Genomic DNA, 17,584 nt, shown 5'->3' on the forward strand with positions numbered 1-17,584 from the left:
TTTTCAATATATAAATTAAATAAAAGTGGTGAAAGTGTACATCCTTGTCTTACTCCACTCTTTATATTTATTATTTTCTCCTTATCATTGATTTTAATCTAGCCATTTTGATTTTTGTAAATTTAATAAATTATTTTCCTATCCCTCAAATCTATGCCGATATTAGTTAGACAATTTAGGAGTATTTGCTGGTTTACTTTATCAAACGCTTTCTCTAAATCAAGGAAGCAAATGTAAGTATTTTGACTAAGGTCTAATCTTCTCTCTATTATTGTTCTTAAACAGAGTATTGCCTCTCTTGTTCCTTTATTCTTTCTGAATCCAAATTGGTCTTCATCCAAATAGACACTCTATTTTTGAATAATTTTTAACAGATTATGTTAAAATTTTGCTAACATGTGGGATTAAAGCTATTATTCTAAATTGGCTGCATTTGTTTGCATTATTCTTTTTTGGTATTATTATTTTGGCATTAAACTCCTTTGGTATTTCTCCTCTATCATAGATTTGGGCTATTAATTGATAGAGTAAGGTTTTTTTTGTCTCATCACCTAGATTTTGTAGCAGTTCTATAAGAATATTGTCTACACCTGGACTTTTTCCTTTACTCATTTCGGAGCGTGCATTATCAAATTCTTCTTGCATTATTGGGGGTCCTAGATGATCTTCATTTTGATTTTCTATTTTTCTATGCTGATATCAACATCAAGTTTGTCGCCATTATAGAGATTTTCAAGATAATTCTTCCATTCCATTAATATATCCTAAGATTCTATTAGTAATTTTCCATTTTCATCTTTGCTGGCATTGTTTTTGCTGTTCTTATTAAATTTGAAAGTCAGTTTGTTAATTTCTTTATAGGCTTTCTCTATGTTTTCTTTTTAAATAATTCATCTATGTTATTACACTGTTCTTCTGGGTATTCTTTTTTGGCTTGTCTACATTTTCTTGTAATTTGATTTTTAAGATATTTGTATTTGGTCACATCTTCTTCTTTAACACCATTTTTATATTTTCTTCTTTCATCCATAAGGCCAAGTATTTCATCTGTTATCCAATGTTTTCTTTTTTTGCAACAGGGCTTTTTTGAGCTACCATAGACATGCTTTAATGACTCATTCTTATAATTCATGTTTTGAATGAAATTGCTTCTGTCTCCTTGATGATGTCCATGTAATGTTGGATGAAATATATTGGATTTTTTAAATAAAATTTTAGATATTTTTTACATGTGTAAGCTGTGAAAGTTTATAAATAAATATAACACATCTTTAATAACTGAATCACCATACATGTCCACCCTTAAATCATTTGACATATTATTATTATTAACTTCTGACCTCCATGGAGTCAGAGACTCATTGTGGGAGGTATACACTATTGCACACAATACTCATCCAACCATACTTTAAACTGATTCAATGATTCCCTCGATGAGTCTGTCGACTCCTTGGAGTTTCCCGGAACAATAATAATAATAATAATAAAATAATAATGTGTCTACATTCACAACACACTCAGGCATTGCATTCCACTCACCAACCACTCTCTATGCAAAGAGCCTACCCCTCTGCTCACACCCTCCTTATATGGTTTCCAGTAATGGCCTCTTGTTCTACCCCCCTCTCCCATTCTATGAAAAATCTCTTCCATGTCAACCTGAAAACAACCCTTGACTAGCTTATATGTCTCAATCACCCCCCCCCTTCCTCCTATTCATGAGGCTTTGCAACTTACATTCTCTCAATCTGTCCTTGTACTCCACATTCTAAGGACTACTGACCACCTTTGTTAATCTTCTCTATACCCTTTCCAACATATTGTTGTCAATATAAAAACCCGGTGACCAAATCTGTGTACAATAATCCATGTGAAGCCTGATCAATGCCTTACACAATGGTATGATAACCTCTCTATTTCTGCATGTCAGGGTGCTCAGAATCATTGCCATTATCTGATGTCTTCATGACTTGTGGAATATGGCCCTGAATTTCAGGTCCTTGTCCTCCATCACTCCTTGATCTCTCATCTCCTCTACTTCCTTTAAAGTTTCCCCACCAAGTGTACACTTCACATCCCATTATTGCTTATCAAATCTCAAAACTTTATACTTTGCAACACTGAACTGATAGTTCCACTTACCTGTCCATTCATGCAATCTATTCAAGTCCTCTTGTAAGGCCATAGCATCCATTTGACTCTGCATCGCTCTCCCCAGTTTTGCATCATCTGCAAACAGCTGCATATCACTAGTTAAACCCATCCCAATATCATTAACATAGAAATTGAACAACAATGGTCCCAAAACTGATCCCTGCAGTACACCACTAGTGACCTTCCTCTTTCGGGATACTGCATCCCATATACAACTTTCTGATATCTATCTGACAGCCAGTCACTGATCTAACTCAGAAGTCTGTTGTTATTATTATTATTATTACATGACACCTCCAGATAGTCCAGAGACTCATTGAGGAAGGGCACCTACTCTACAGCTCTCCATCTCCACCATTCAATCCACCAACTACAGTGAACTGCATCATCTACACCAATGCCATCTACTGCCCACCACCACCACCACTACTATTTTTTTTACAGACAACCACAAACATCCATGCCCATGGCGGAATTTAAACACACGGCCTTTTGGCTGGAGAGTGAATACCCTTACCACTTGGCCAGCCAGGCCAGCTTTAAAACCTTACACTTTGCTACATTGAACTGCCATTCCCACACACTCGCTTATTCATCCAGTCTATTCAAGTCCTCTTGCAAGCTACAACATCCGATCCCATCCTATCTGTTTCAAGTAATTTATCAGCTTGTCATGTGGCAGTCTATCGAAAGCTTTTTGTAAAATCCAAGTACACCACTGTATATGCATATTCCCTGTCCAAGTTATTTGTCACCTTGTTATAGTACATAAGTAAGTTAGTAAAACATGATCTCCCTTTAACAAACCCATGCTGACAACCACAGAGAATACTAATGTTATCAACTAATTTCTGTAACTTAGTTCTCAATAATCTCTCTAATACCTTCACCACAACTCCAGATATACAGATCGGTCTATAATTTGTAGCCACAGCCTTATCACTCCCTTTATGCAGGGGAACAATTTTACCTTCTGTCTATTTCCTCAGAACCTGTGCTGTTGTAAGACTCTTATTAAACAGGCATGCCAATGCTACTGCCAATTCCCTGGACCATTTCCCGTTAAGACATGTGGTGATATGTCATCAAATCCTATTGCCTTAATGACATCAAGGTTATTAATTTGCTCAAATACCTCTTACTCACTCCCAATTAAGCCACCCACTCCTAGTCTACTCATACAGAGGTAGCAGTTTTTTCTCCTGGAGACTTGGGTTTTTCATTGCATATATAGGCAATCTGACCATCAGAACACATGCAATTTACAGACAAAAAATACTGTTAGTAGTGGTGATGGACAGTAGATGGCATTGATGGTAATAGTATTGTTGTGTGTGGGTGGAGAATTAAGAGTAGGGGGAGATGGAGAGATGTGTGTAACAGAGTAGACTTGAGTGTCCTTCTGCAATAAGCAAGAATCTTGGAGGTGTAACATAATAATAATAATAATTACTGTTGCACTTCATATTTCCAAGGCATTTGATTCTTCTTCTTCTCTCCCGTAGTCTTACATAGGCCGTTGGGTCATTCATGGCTGCAGAACTGGCGCTAGGGTTTTTGCCGTCTGCATGCAATTTCTATCTAAGCTTCCCTGTAATGATCCGGGCATGTGTGGTTCTTTTAAGATAATAAAAATTTTAATTATTTGAAATTTCTTAAATAAATTTTGACAGAACAGCCACACATTGGTTCGCTAAATGTAACGAACCGGGGGTGTTGAATAGGCAGGATAATTGTTAAAAACCTGAATATTCAAAAAATTCTCAAAAGTTAAAGCAAATTTTGATAAAGCCACTTCACTTTAATCGTTGAATATAATGATACAGGGATTATAGCCTTCTCACTGACCCGAATCGCTAACAAAATTAAAATGAATTTTAATTAAAGTTACAATTTATTTGAACTAAAGTTTAAAAAATTCTTGCATTTTACAAGTTACTAAATTCTTAGTAACTTGTAAAAATTTTTTAATAATTTTTATAAGTGGAACTATCTTTTAAGAAAATAAAAGAAACTCAAGATAGATGAGAAAATAAGAAAAGAATTCAGAAATAATAGAACATTTAATATAAGTATTAAAAAAAAGAACATCTTTACAGAATAACAGAAAATAAATTAAATTACAAAAATATACTTGAAATTTTTTTAATTAAAATTTTAGGGCTTTTGGTTTCATATTCACAAAATTAGAAATAATGGTCTTAACATCTAATTCCGCACATATATCATTTTCAATAGCAATTAACGGCAAACTAACAAGCCTTTATTGTGACATACTTGTTCTTAAGTAGGTTTCAATTCACTTTAACTTGGAAAAGGAATGTTCACCATTCGCTACACTAACAGGTAAGGTTAATAGTATTCTTAAAGCAATTGAAAAGTTAGGGAAAGATAAATTATTGGACACAATAAAATTAAGAATATCGAAAGGGCTTTTGAATATTTAAATTATCCTTCCAAAAAATATCCCAGAAAGCACATAACTCGTCATATAGTTCTATTGCATTTATGTCTTTATTGTCACCGTCCTTCAAGAGAATCTCTAAATCATCACAATTTTTTCGTAAATCTTCGTTTTTAATTTGTAGTAATCTATACAAGAAATTGAAATTATCATAATATGATTTTAGTTGTTCAAAACGTTCTATTAACAAACACATTGCAATGTCTAGAAGTGCATAAAACACATTCACTCTAAATTTATCTTCTGGAGATTGTGGCATTTCGTCATGATGCTCGTAGTCAAATTGACGTGTCTTCTTTCGTCATCGAACTTCCGTACCATTTTTAAATTCTTGTTCTCCATCCATCTCTTCACTTAGTTCTTTGCCGTTTTTAGAACTTCTTTAAAATTTGTATCTGATCGAACTCTTGTAAGTTTTCGATAGATTCTAAAGCAAGTGTAATGTTCATATTTTTGTCTTGAAGCATTTTCCTCACAGGGTTTATTCTGTTGAGTAAATCATGCCAAGTTATAAGAGAACAAATAAATTTGTAGTCCTTTATTTTAGCACATAATGTTTGTGCTTCATGCTGAATTTCTTTATTAAAATTTTCATTATTTAAAATAGCGTTAATTATATTAATAGTGTTTAAGAGGAGTAACATGGGAATTTTCCCAGAAACTATACTTAATCATTATTTAAAATTTCAAAAAGTGCATTGTAAATTTCTCCTAACTGATATCGTAGAGGGCAGATTGCATTGATTTTACTTTCCCATCACGTTCCCAACTACAGACAAATCAGTGGAAGAGGATTTGTTCCCAACAGTGAAATGTGCGGAAGAATCTTCAAAGGAGCAGACCTCTATAAACAACCCGGGCTCAGCTGGCTCCGGCTGTCAGTACCCGGTTAGGTCCCCTACCTAGGGTTACAAGGAAAAATAAAGGATTCAATCCTCTGACAAAGGGAAGCAGCTTTGTCAGTACTGACACAAGGTTGACGTCTCATGATGACGGTAAAGCTTGTGATTAGAAAATTGCAGATGGCAATATAGTTTATTGTGTACGTCTGTAATACTGCAGAGCAGAAAGCAAATGGAGAAACTACTGCTCTATTCTCTCTCCAGACTAACCACCATGGCGAGCAAATCTACACAAATGGCCCCGAGTTACCAGCGTCCCTTAAATGGGACAGGGGTGCTAAGAATCCCCGGGCTCAACATGGTGTGCTCAGTAAAACTAGGAACCTGGAATGTCAGAACCTTGTATGAAGCAGGTAAGCTAAGAAATGCTATCCAAGAAATGAAAAGACTTGAAATTGGAATTTTAGGAATGAGTGAAGTTAGGTGGCCAGGATCAGGCAAAACTCAAGTCAATGACATGACAATGTATCACTCTGGAAGTTATGAAAACAACCATCAAAATGGAGTTGGAATAATAATAAACAAAATATCAATAAGTCACTGTTGAGCTTCATCCCTTACTCAGATAGGATGATGTTATTAAAAGTGAAAGGACAACCACTAGATGTTAATCTTATACAAGTCTATGCTCCTACTGCTGACAAGAGTGATACTGAGATTGAAGAATTTTATGATCAATTAAAAGAACTAATGAAAAACACAAAAAAGCATGATATTAACATAGTCATGGGTGATTTCAATGCTAAAGTTGGGAAAGGTAGAAGTGGAGATGTAGTTGGCAAACATGCACTGGGCACAAGAAATGAGAGAGGTGACCGTCTTTTTCAATTCTGCCAGGAAGAGGAGCTAATAATCACAAACACCTGGTTTAAGCTACCACCTCGAAGATTGTATACTTGGCGATCACCACAGGATAATAATGAGAATATAGTCAGAAACCAAATTGATTACTTACTAATTAATCAACGATTTCGAAGTTCTATAAAGAGTACAAAAACCTATCCTAGTGCAGATATTGCTTCTGATCATAACCTACTGGTGGCAGAGTTACAACTTAGACTGAAAGCTATGCTTAAGAAACATCAACAAAAAAAGGTTCGATTTGGGAAAATTAAAAAACACAGAGATAAGAAGCAAATTGAGTCAAAATCTGAATCAAGAGCTAGCACTTATCAAGAATGATGACATCATGAGGGTTGATGAATCGTGGGACAAATTGAAATCTGTCTTCATAGAGAAATGTACCAATACCTTATGTCCTAATAGAGCAGTAAAAAAGAAAGATTGGATGACTGATGAAATTCTTTCTCTCATGGATCAACGCAGATCATATAAAAATCATAATCCAACAAAATATACGGAGATTCAGAAAATTATTAAACACAAGATCAAAAAAGCAAAAGAAATCTGTAAAGAAATAGAAATTCTACAGGAAAAACATGACAATTTTAATCTACACAAAAAGATGAAAGAGACCTCAGGTATATATAAGAAAAAACAATTCTGTATCCTTCAAAACAAAAAGGGAGAAATTATATCCAAAAAGGATGACAAAATACAAGAATGGGTGAAATATATAGAAGAACTCTTTACTGATAACAGACAGAACTCAGAAAATACTTATGAACATATGGAAGGTCCATGCATTCTAAAATCAGAGGTAGAATGTTCATTAAACTCAGCTAAAAATGGTAAAGCCCTAGGACCAGATAGAATACCAGCAGAAATAGTAAAGTTATTAGAAGGTGACAACATTAACATATTAGTAAAGCTATTTAATAAGATCTACGATACAGGCATAATCCCTCAAGACTGGTTACAGTCGACCTTCATCATGCTACCTAAAAAAGTAAATGCGAAAACTTGTAATGACTATAGAATGATCAGCCTAATGAGTCACATTCTCAAAATGTTTCTGAAAATAATTCAAAAAATAATATACAGAAAATGTGAAGACACCATCAGTGATACCCAATTCGGCTTTAGAAACGGCTTGGGAACAAGAGAGGCCCTTTTCTGTTCTCAGATCTTATTTCAAAAATGTATTGACCAAAACAAGGTAATATTCATTTACTTCATCGACTTCGAGAAAGCATTTGACAAAGTCCAACATGCTAAAATGATTGTACTATTAAAAAGAATTGGATTAGTTGGTAAAGACATCAGGATCATTGAAAACTTATATTGGAACCAAAACGCATCTGTTCAAGTTGATGACATTATTACAGACTCCATTAACATCAAACGAGGAGTAAGGCAAGGATGTGTGCTGTCACCTCTTCTTTTTAACATCTACTCAGAAGCCATATTTCAAAAAGTCTTGGAAGGAAGAAAGGAAGGGATTAGTGTAAATGGTGAAATCATCAGTAACATCCGATATGCCGATGATACAGCTCTTCTGGCTGGCAATATTCAGGATCTTCAAAATCTTTTGGAACTAATAAATACAGAGAGTGAAAAAATGGGATTAAAAATAAATATCACCAAAACTAAATTCATGGTCATAAGTAAGAAACCAATTCTTAATTTAGCACGTTCCTTAAATAGGAAACAAATAGAAAGAGTGGCAAAGTTTAAATATCTCGGATGCTGGTTAAATGAAGAATGCAATCCAGAAATGGAAATAAAAGTTAGAATTGAAATGGCAAGAAAAAATTTTCTCTTGATGAAATCAACACTGTGTAACTGCAGTTTAAACTTAGAGCTTAGAGTATGCATGGTTAAATGCTATGTATGGTCTGTACTGCTGTACGGTGCAGAAACTTGCACCTTGAAGACAACATTCAATAAAAAGACTTGAAGCTTTTGAGATGTGGTTATACAGACGAATGTTAAAAATCCCCATGGACAGCAAAAACGTCCAATCAGGAAGCACTGGAACAAATGGGGAAATCACGTGAACTTTTAGATACCATAAAAAGAAGGAAAACTGCATATCTTGGTCACCTACTTCGTAATGAAAAATATAAGATACTTCAATTGATTATAAAAGGGAAGATAAATGGAAGAAGAGGACAAGGAAGACGAAGAAAATCTTGGCTGGCAGATATCAGACAGTGGACTGGTATGAACTCTGAGAGACTGCTCAGAATAGCTGAGAATCGCTCAAAATTTGCCAAGGTGGTCGCCGACCTCCGATAGGAGATGGCACTCAAAGAAGAAGATCACATTCCTGATGGCTGTTTCAATGTTAATTTTTTTATGAACTTTAAAAGGATTGCCCAACGTTTGTAAGCGAATGAAAAGAAATCGTATATTTCTCGAATAATTGCACAGAAAGTAATTGTATCTGCATCGTTAATGATTAAATTTAGATTATGAGCTGCACATGGCACGTAAAAAGCTCAAGGATTTTTGTTCAAAAGCAAATTTTGGAGCCCATATTTTTTCTCTTTCATATTTGCCCTATTGTCCTCCATACCCTTGACCTCGCATGTCTTCAATGGGAATGTTCCATTTTTCCAGTTGTTCCATTATTGTTGCACATAAACCACGTCCTGTTGAATCTGATATATCTAAAACTTAAAAAGTTTTCCCTCATCTTGACAATTCCATTGTCACAGGAAACAAAGCGATAATAATGATCATTTGTTCTGTTTTACTTGCATCAAGTGTGCAGTCTAAAATTACAGAATAATATTAAATTTTCGAATTGATAATAAAATTGTATCCTGGATTGCGTTACTTAAAGTTTCCAATATATCGTTTTGACACTCAAACAGTGTACTCTATTGTTTTTTTGTAGGGCTCTTTCAACATGATTTTTCCATAACGGGATCAAACTTCGCAAACAGTTCGACTAATTTTAAAAAATTGCCGTTATTCTTTTCATGTAATTTATCAGATGATCCGTGAAAAGCTAAATTTTGGCTAACAAGGAATTTTATAATTTCAATCAAGCATTCTAAAACACTTGTCCAATGTTTCTTTTCCATTTCATACTTGAGCTGGCAATCAATAGTAGTTTTGTTTTTTAAATTTTTATCAAGTTCCTTCCATTTTAAGAAATTTTTCATGTGAGTTAAACTAGTCTCATATCTATGGAAAGTTGAACTTATATTTCTCCAATCGTTATAACCTTCTACAAGACTACTTGATTGAGTAGGTGCGAAAAGTTTGCAACAAAAGCAAAAAACAGAATTTAAAGTTTAGGAATAAATGAGCCATGTTCTCTCAGCAGTTCCCTGTTTCCTTTCTATTATAATACGTGTCGCCAAATTTATGACCATATGTATCTCTGGGATATATTATATTTTTCTTTTGAACAGGCCCCATTTCAATTAAAACAACTCGTAATTTTTCATCATATTTCCCCATTCATCTGGATCTTCTAAATTTACAGAGACTAACAATGTGTAGTTTCGTGGTCAACTACAACAAAATCTTCTCCTAACTGTTTTTCACTTAAATCATGCGTCTTGTTATCTTGTTCAATAGTTGCAATAGTACTTTCATGAAAACCGGATGATGTACACGGTTCTTCAACTCTGATTTCTGATGTATCGAGTTGGTTACAATCTGCATCAGAATATTTTAATATTTTAACAAATTTATCAAGAGCCCCAGTTTGTTTCTTAATATCTGCTTCTTTCGCAGCTTGACGCTTACGATTTTGTGCACCGGATAACCTTTTTTAAATTTTTAATTCCATTTCTATTTTATACCCACAAGAAATTATTACACAACACGACACAGAAACGAAATAATAGTCTGCACTGTGCTACTGTCAGTAGCCTACTGAGATGTGTACCATATTACACAACACGACAGAGACGAAATAATAGTCCGCACTGCGCTACTGTCAGTAGCCTACTGAGATGCATACCATATGACTGGTTAACTAGCAACAAATGTTTTATATGCAAATTCGTTTCTGCGTATAAAAACTGTTCACCGTTTCACTTTAAGATAGACTGCAGTAGACACAATATTTGCAGGCAAGCATTTAGCCTGCTCTCACTGCAAAATTGTAAACAGCCGGCTGATCAAAGAGGCAGCAATATACAATTTTTTAAAATTTTTATTCGGCGTATCCGGCTTTATTAATTTTAATATTGATAATTCTAAGAATTTTTTGTTTTTATGATAAAAATTTTGTTTCTTAAAAATGAACTTATGAACCGTCCCCCTGCGGCAGCGCCCCTTTCGTAGTGGTGCTTGCATGCCTGCTTCAGCCAGCTCTGCATGGCTGGTAGGTGATATTCTTTGTTAGCCTCCTCCAATCATCTCGGTCTCTTGTTCTTGATGTCAGTTGAGAAAGGGAGGAATTTGTCCATTTTTTGATGTTATCAATTCATTTTAATCGAGATCGGCCCCTAACCCTTGGTCCCAGAACGATTCCTTCTAGTGTTTGCTTTGGAATGCTATTAGCCCTCTCCACATGTCCGAACCATTTCATCTGTCTTCTTCTGATGACTGTCAGAATATTTTCCCTTCTTTTTCCGTCTATTGAATCAATCAGTTTTCGGACATTTTCATTGGTTTTGTGAGTGGTACAGGGAATTCTCAAAAGTCTTCTGTAAGTTTTTATTTCAAAAGACAGGAGTCTCCTCTCATCTTCCCTCAACAAAGTCCAGGCCTCACAACCATACAAGAGGATAGAATTCACCAGGTGTCAATTAGTCTGGTTGTGATTGCTATTCTGTTATCTCCCCAGAGTGGTTTTTCAACTGTAAGGCCACGGTTGCCTTAGCAATTGGGTATTTAATGTCGGTTTTTGAACGACCATCTTGACTCAACGTGCTTCCTAGATAAGTGAACTTGTTTACATTCTCAATTTATTTATTGCCAATTTGTATCTTTAAGAATTCAATGTCTGATTTTGAGGTTATCATTGTTTTTGCTTTTTATAGGTTTATGTATAATCCATATTTTTTTAATGTTCTGAAAATGCGGCTAGTTATCTCTTGTAATTCTTCTTCCCTTTCTGCCAAAAATCGATATTGTCTGAAAAACGTAAGTTATTTATTCTTAGTCCACCAACTACTATTCCAGTGTCATATTTGTGAAGAGCTTCATCTATGACATATTCCAGAAAACAATTAAAAAGAAGAGGGGACAAGATGCATCCCTGTCTTACCCCCCCCCCCATTCTGCCCGGAATGGTTCACTGCTGTAATTTTTAATTTCAATTGTGTCATATCAGATGAGGAATAAAGAAATTTAATAATCTTAATGATTTTGTTGTCAATACCATAATTTTCTAAAATTTTCCATAATGCCTCATGCTATATTGAGTCAAAAGCTTTTTGAAGGTCTAAAAAGTTGTGACAGATTATTTTGTTATGTTCTATGTATTTTTCGCCTAGTATGTGTATTGTAAAAATATGGTCGATTGTACTTTTGGACTTCTGAAAACCCACTTGTTCATCTGATAGTCTGCTTTCTATTTTCTTTTCAATTCTTGACAATAATATTTTTAACAGGATTTTGCTTGGATGACTAATAAGGCTTATTGTTCTGTAGTTGCTACATTTATTGCTGTTTCCCTTTTTAGGAATAGGTACAAGGACAGGAGTCTGCCAATCAGAAGGCCAAGTCTCTGTGTTCCATATGTCCTGGAATAAATTTAGCAAGGTGTCTATGATGATGTCACCTCCTTTGCATATCAGTTCCATTGTAACACCATCAATTCCGGGTGATTTTCCTATTTTTGAGGAGCTAACTGTTGCAATGATTTCTTCTTTTAATATTCGGTAATCTCCTTCCTCCGAACATCCTGGCAAAATTCCGTCCAAAATATCATCAGTCAGTTGAGGTTCCTTTTGAAAAAGCTTGGTTGTGTAACATTTCCATCTATCAACTATTTTCTGGTTGTCCGTGGTAGGAGTTCCATCTTCATCTTCTATGCTCCAATTAATTGCAGTAAAAGGTTTGGTTAACTTATTGATAATTTGAAAAGCACTTTTAATAGAATTATTTTTATTTAAGTCCTCTTCTATATTTTGCATTCATCTAATATTCATAAGTTTCTAGCATGTTTGATTTCTTTTTTAATAATCTTGGTAATATTTTTATAATGCTCTCTATTATCACTGCTATTAATATGAGATTTCAAATATCTTCTTTCGTCGCATAGGTCCAAAATATTTTTGGTTATTCATGGTTTATTTATTTTCCTTTTGTATACAAGGATTTCTTCAGCTGTCTCAGTTATCTTTTGTGAGAAGTATTTAGTTTTAGATTCGATATTATTATATTTCTTGAAGCTTGTGTAAAAAAGTTGTTTTAATTTGTATTTATATAGTATATTTATTTGGGGATCTTTTAATTTTTTTATATTATATCTTTTACGAGTTGATTTTGTAGGTAATATTTCTCTCATTTTCATATTCACAGTTGTGATGACCATGTTGCGGTCGCTGCTAATGTCAGCTCCAGGAAATGATCTGGTTCTTGTGAGGTTGATGGAGTTTTTAAATCTTGTGCTTAAAGGATAAAGTCAATTTGGTTGTGTGTTTTACCATCAGGGGAAGTCCATGTCCATCTTCTGGAAGGTTTATGGGGAAATAGAGTGTTAATAATGGTGAGTTCATTTTGTGAGGCAAAATTTATTAATTCAAGGCATTTGATAGGTACAGGTAAATCAGCCATTAGAACACATGCAATTTACAGACAAAAAAATATTGTTGTTAATGATGGACAGTAGATGGTGTTGATGGTAGCAGTGTCATTGTGTTGTAGGGGAATTAAGTTGTAGGGGAGATGGAGAGATGTGTGTAGCGGAGTAGAGTTGGGTTGCCTCCTGTGATGAGTTCTTAGGGTTTGGGGTTTTGGCAACCAGGACTCTGTGTTAATGGTGGAGAGTTCAGATTATCTATTAATGCAGTATTCCTCATATATCTATAGAAATGACCTCCTGTCACTGAGCTCATACCATGTACACAGTTTGCCATATGATACCAGTCTCTTTTTCTTCTACTTATAGGTAAGCCTTGCAGCATTCAAACATCTCAAGCTTGAAGATTATCTACAATAAGTGTCCTAAACTCTGATCTTCATACTATTCTTCAATAAATCCAAAATACAAGTTTCTCTTTTTTTATTGCAAACAAAGACTAGTTCTTCTCCCCTTGCCTTTGACAATACTTAGCTTAATAGTTAAGACCAAATTTCTTTTTTGCACAGACACTTAGCCTATCCTTTCCTGGCACAAACACATTACTTCTAGAGCATCTTTGGCTTCCAAAAATATTGGTATTCTGTTTTGCTCAAGATAACTCTGTACAAATTCCAAATCTGATTGATCTTGAAATACTGCTCTCACATTTGGGATGGTGCATTGAAAACCTCTCTAAAAATTCTTGATGCCATCAAAATGAGGGCAGTTTGCCTGATGACTCCTCTCTCACAAATTCTCTCTAGCCACTGTTTTCTCAGATAATCAATTTCTGTACTGTGCCTCTTTTACAGATATATGAATTAGCACTATTCACTAAAACTGACATCCTTCATGTCCCCATTTCTGTTAAGCCTACAATAACACAAGCAACAGCTGCCTAATATCCTTTTATAGTTAAATTGTAGACTCATCAAGCTGCAACTACCATTCATCTTTTACTCCATCTACCTCTATTCTGTGTGTGGGGGGGTCTTCCCTATGAAGTATTCCCAAAGGATACCACCACCAGATTTTCAAAAAGAATATCAACAGATTGCTTTTCCCAAAACTCCAGCTCACACTTGGGACTGATTTGCTACAGGCCTTCTGATCATTTGTATGTTTGAGTGATATAAAAAACTCAACAGGTTCTGCTCAGTGGCAAGATATATGCTGCTACTTCCAAACATTGTGTGTTCAAATATAACTTATGCTGCAAAAATGTTCTTATGAATTGGGAAAATAAGGGGGAAAATGATATTTCAGTGTGCAGTGTATGCAAAGGATAGCAAAAAGCAATGGGTAGTAAAAACAATTTAAATTATACATGACTATGTTGATTAAGTTCTACTCAAATACTATATACCAATGTCTTATTACTCACTGTATTTTTTTCAGTTAAATTCTTTTAATATTAAAATAAAAAAAGTAACTGCAATTCAATCTCAGAAAATTCTATAGAAACTTCACATCTCCCTACCCTGTAAAAAAGCCTTCATATAAGGGGGGGGGGTCTGGAAGTTCTGATAAACATCTAGAACAAAAATGATATTAAAGCAACTGATATAACCACAAGAAAGAACATATGAGGATAACTCTGCTAGTATGTTCTTTCTTATTCAAGTTGAAACTTTCCTGTTGAAACTGGTTATATCAGTTTCTTTAATATCATTTTGTTCTAAGTATTTATCAGAACTTTCTAGATCCACCCCCCAATATATCATTCTCATACACATTTTCAAGAAAAATGCATTTATATCATTCTAACTTCATATTAGAACTGGAACAGGAGAAAATAAAATTTCATTAACAAAGCATCATACCTCTACTGCCCCTCTCCACTTATCTGCAGCATGGCGAGCTAGTTCCATTCTTCTTTGTTTTCGTGTTTGGTGTTTCTTATAGATAATTTCGATGATAATGAGTCCTACTCCTCCTATTATTCCTGCACCAACAAGGATGAAAACACCTAAAAATTTAGAGAGTTGTATTAATATATTTTTGCAGGCTCACTTTTTTATAGAGCAAAAGTAACCGTGTGACATTCTACTACACTTTAATATATGAAGTGTAGTAGAATTTATCTATGTTATCTCTGTGAATGAGATATAAAGCACTGTTATTACAGATGATTCACACCAGAGTGTAGTAGCAAAAATGATAGTTTTGCTAGGTACAAATGATATGAAAGAATTACTGGAAAAAGTAAAAAAAAGAGGGAAGTGAGAGAGAAAAGAATGCAAGTTTCCACAATACAATAGAAGATGATTCGTTATATTGCTTATAATGGCATGCATACACCTAATTCCGAATAATTCATCATTCAGAATTAGGTGTGTTGAGTAAGTGTTAGTCAGCTAAGGAATGGATGAGCAGGATCAGGGAAACTAGAGATGTCTGGGTGGACACTAAACATGAGCGTGTGTATGTAGGCACCACTGAGGTGAATGAGTGAGTGTGAGAATGATCAAAGAATAATGAATATAGTATTCAGATCACTCACAGATAAAGAATGCACTTATATCAAATGGATACAAACATATTATTCATAAATACCAATTCCAGAAGTATGAGAGATGGGGAAGAAGTTTTTGGCATATTCAATTTGGTTAAAAATTAGAGGCATTAGTGAGACCTTCACATTAGAAGATATAGTTATAATGAAAAAATGTATGGCATATTGTATTTTATTATTATTTTTATTTTGCAAAGCACTAATCAACATTTCCACAATATAGGTAATACTTCACTTTGAATTCATTTGCTGACAAGAGACTCTGGCAGTGTCATCTATTCACTCGCCACTCTTCAAGCAAAAAATCTAGTCCTCACATCCTTGCTACCAGGCTTATGCTCAATTTCCAGTGGTCAGTCATAGTTCTCCCCCTATCCCACTAGTCCTGTATTGAAATGTTTCCTGTGTATCAATCCTCTAAAACTTTTTAAAGAATTTGTCTGTAACTCACAAATTTTCACCCTATCTTCATAAGGAGTATTCCATAGAGCTGCCACTATGTTGGTCACTTGTCTCTGGATCCATTCCATCTCTTCTTCTTTCTCCCAAGGAAGAAGAAGAAGAGATGACCAAATCAGTGCACAACACACCAGATGAGATCAAGGTTCGTAAAGAGGTAGAAAAATCATCCTGCAAGATTTCTAACTCATCTATATTAGCAATTATGCAATTTGACAATATTAGCAAAAAAAAAAAAAAAAAAAAAAGAATATTTTCAGTGAGATCATTTCCTATATCATTAATGTACAAATTAAAAGCAGTGGATAACTAATTTGTACCTGAATGAGGAGAGTAATCATTGACCTGGGAGTTGACCAAGTATTAAATATTCAGTTAAATAAGGGCAACTGTGGAGTGGATGAGTAAACAAAACTTAAAAAGTGGCTTGTAGAAGTACTGCATCATCAGAAAAGAAACTGCAAGAAAAGAGCATAAGTAGTGTACAAAAAATTGTCAGGCAGATGTTGGAAGGAATCAGGTTACGCAGCATCAGATTACGTATCCAGAATCAGGAGGATAAATCATAATGGAGAGTTAATGAATGAATAGAATCATTCATCAGGAGCTGAAAAAAATAAAATAAAATGTTGTAGAATGAATATAAGAAGAAATATGATGAGTACAAGGCTGAAAAGTTCTCGGCCTCAACCATAGATCGCAATACTATCAGTGGGATTTTTTTTTAAGTTGGTACATCTGTCATAAGCATCCATGTGAAATTGCAAGTCATTCTAACAAGTAGTTTGTTTTATACAGCTGTCTGAAGCAAAAGTGTTGTCTGTATCCCTTGAAATGGATAAAATTGAGTATAGGGTGGTTATAAAATTCTTTATAAAAGAAGGTTTAATGCCAAAAGAAATTCATTTGAAGTTCATAAAAGTTTATGGGCACTCTTCTCCTTCATTTTTAATAATTAAGAAATGGGCTGCTGAGTTTAAATGTGGCGATACCAGCCTTGAAGATGATCCACATGAAGGACCTCCAAAAAGTAACAACACCAGAAATCATTAATCAAGTGCACGATATGGTATTGGATGACCAGCGAGTCAAAATGTGTGAAATTGCTGAGACTATAGGCATTTCAAAAGAATGTGCAAGATATATTTTGCATGAAGAATTGCAAATGAAAAAGCTTTGCGCAAGATGGGTGCCACACTTGCTCACAGCAGATCAAAAACATACTCGCATGAAAATCTCTGAACAGTACTTGGAATGTTTTAACAAGAATAAAACTGATTTTGTACATTGATTTATTACTATGGATGAGACTTGGATTCACCATTACACACCAAAATCTAAATGGCAGTCAAAACAGTGGACAGAAGCCAGATGTTCAGCGCCAAAGAAGACAAAGTCGGTTCCATCAGCAGGAAAGGTCATGGTATCGGTGTTTTGGGATGCTAAAGGTATTTCGTTTATTAATTATCTTGAAAAGGGTAAAACAATAA

At 34.6% G+C, this 17,584-nt stretch overlaps 1 protein-coding gene across 1 annotated transcript in view; it reads right to left on the reverse strand.

Moving 5' to 3' along the window:
• The window catches only part of LOC150105230 (glutamate [NMDA] receptor subunit 1-like), a 550,508-nt gene that overhangs the window by 14,838 nt on the left and 518,086 nt on the right, over nt 1-17,584 (reverse strand). Inside the window, exon 17 of the mRNA XM_090395141.1 lies at nt 14,944-15,089. Coding sequence (XP_090251267.1) covers nt 14,944-15,089 — 146 coding nt within the window. The remainder of the gene's footprint in view (nt 1-14,943; nt 15,090-17,584) is intronic.

The sequence above is a fragment of the Typopeltis vanoorti genome, chromosome 7, assembly GCF_054136105.1.
Source record: "Typopeltis vanoorti isolate ZY-2024b chromosome 7, IOZ_Tvanoo_1.0, whole genome shotgun sequence".
NCBI lineage: Eukaryota > Metazoa > Arthropoda > Arachnida > Uropygi > Thelyphonidae > Typopeltis > Typopeltis vanoorti.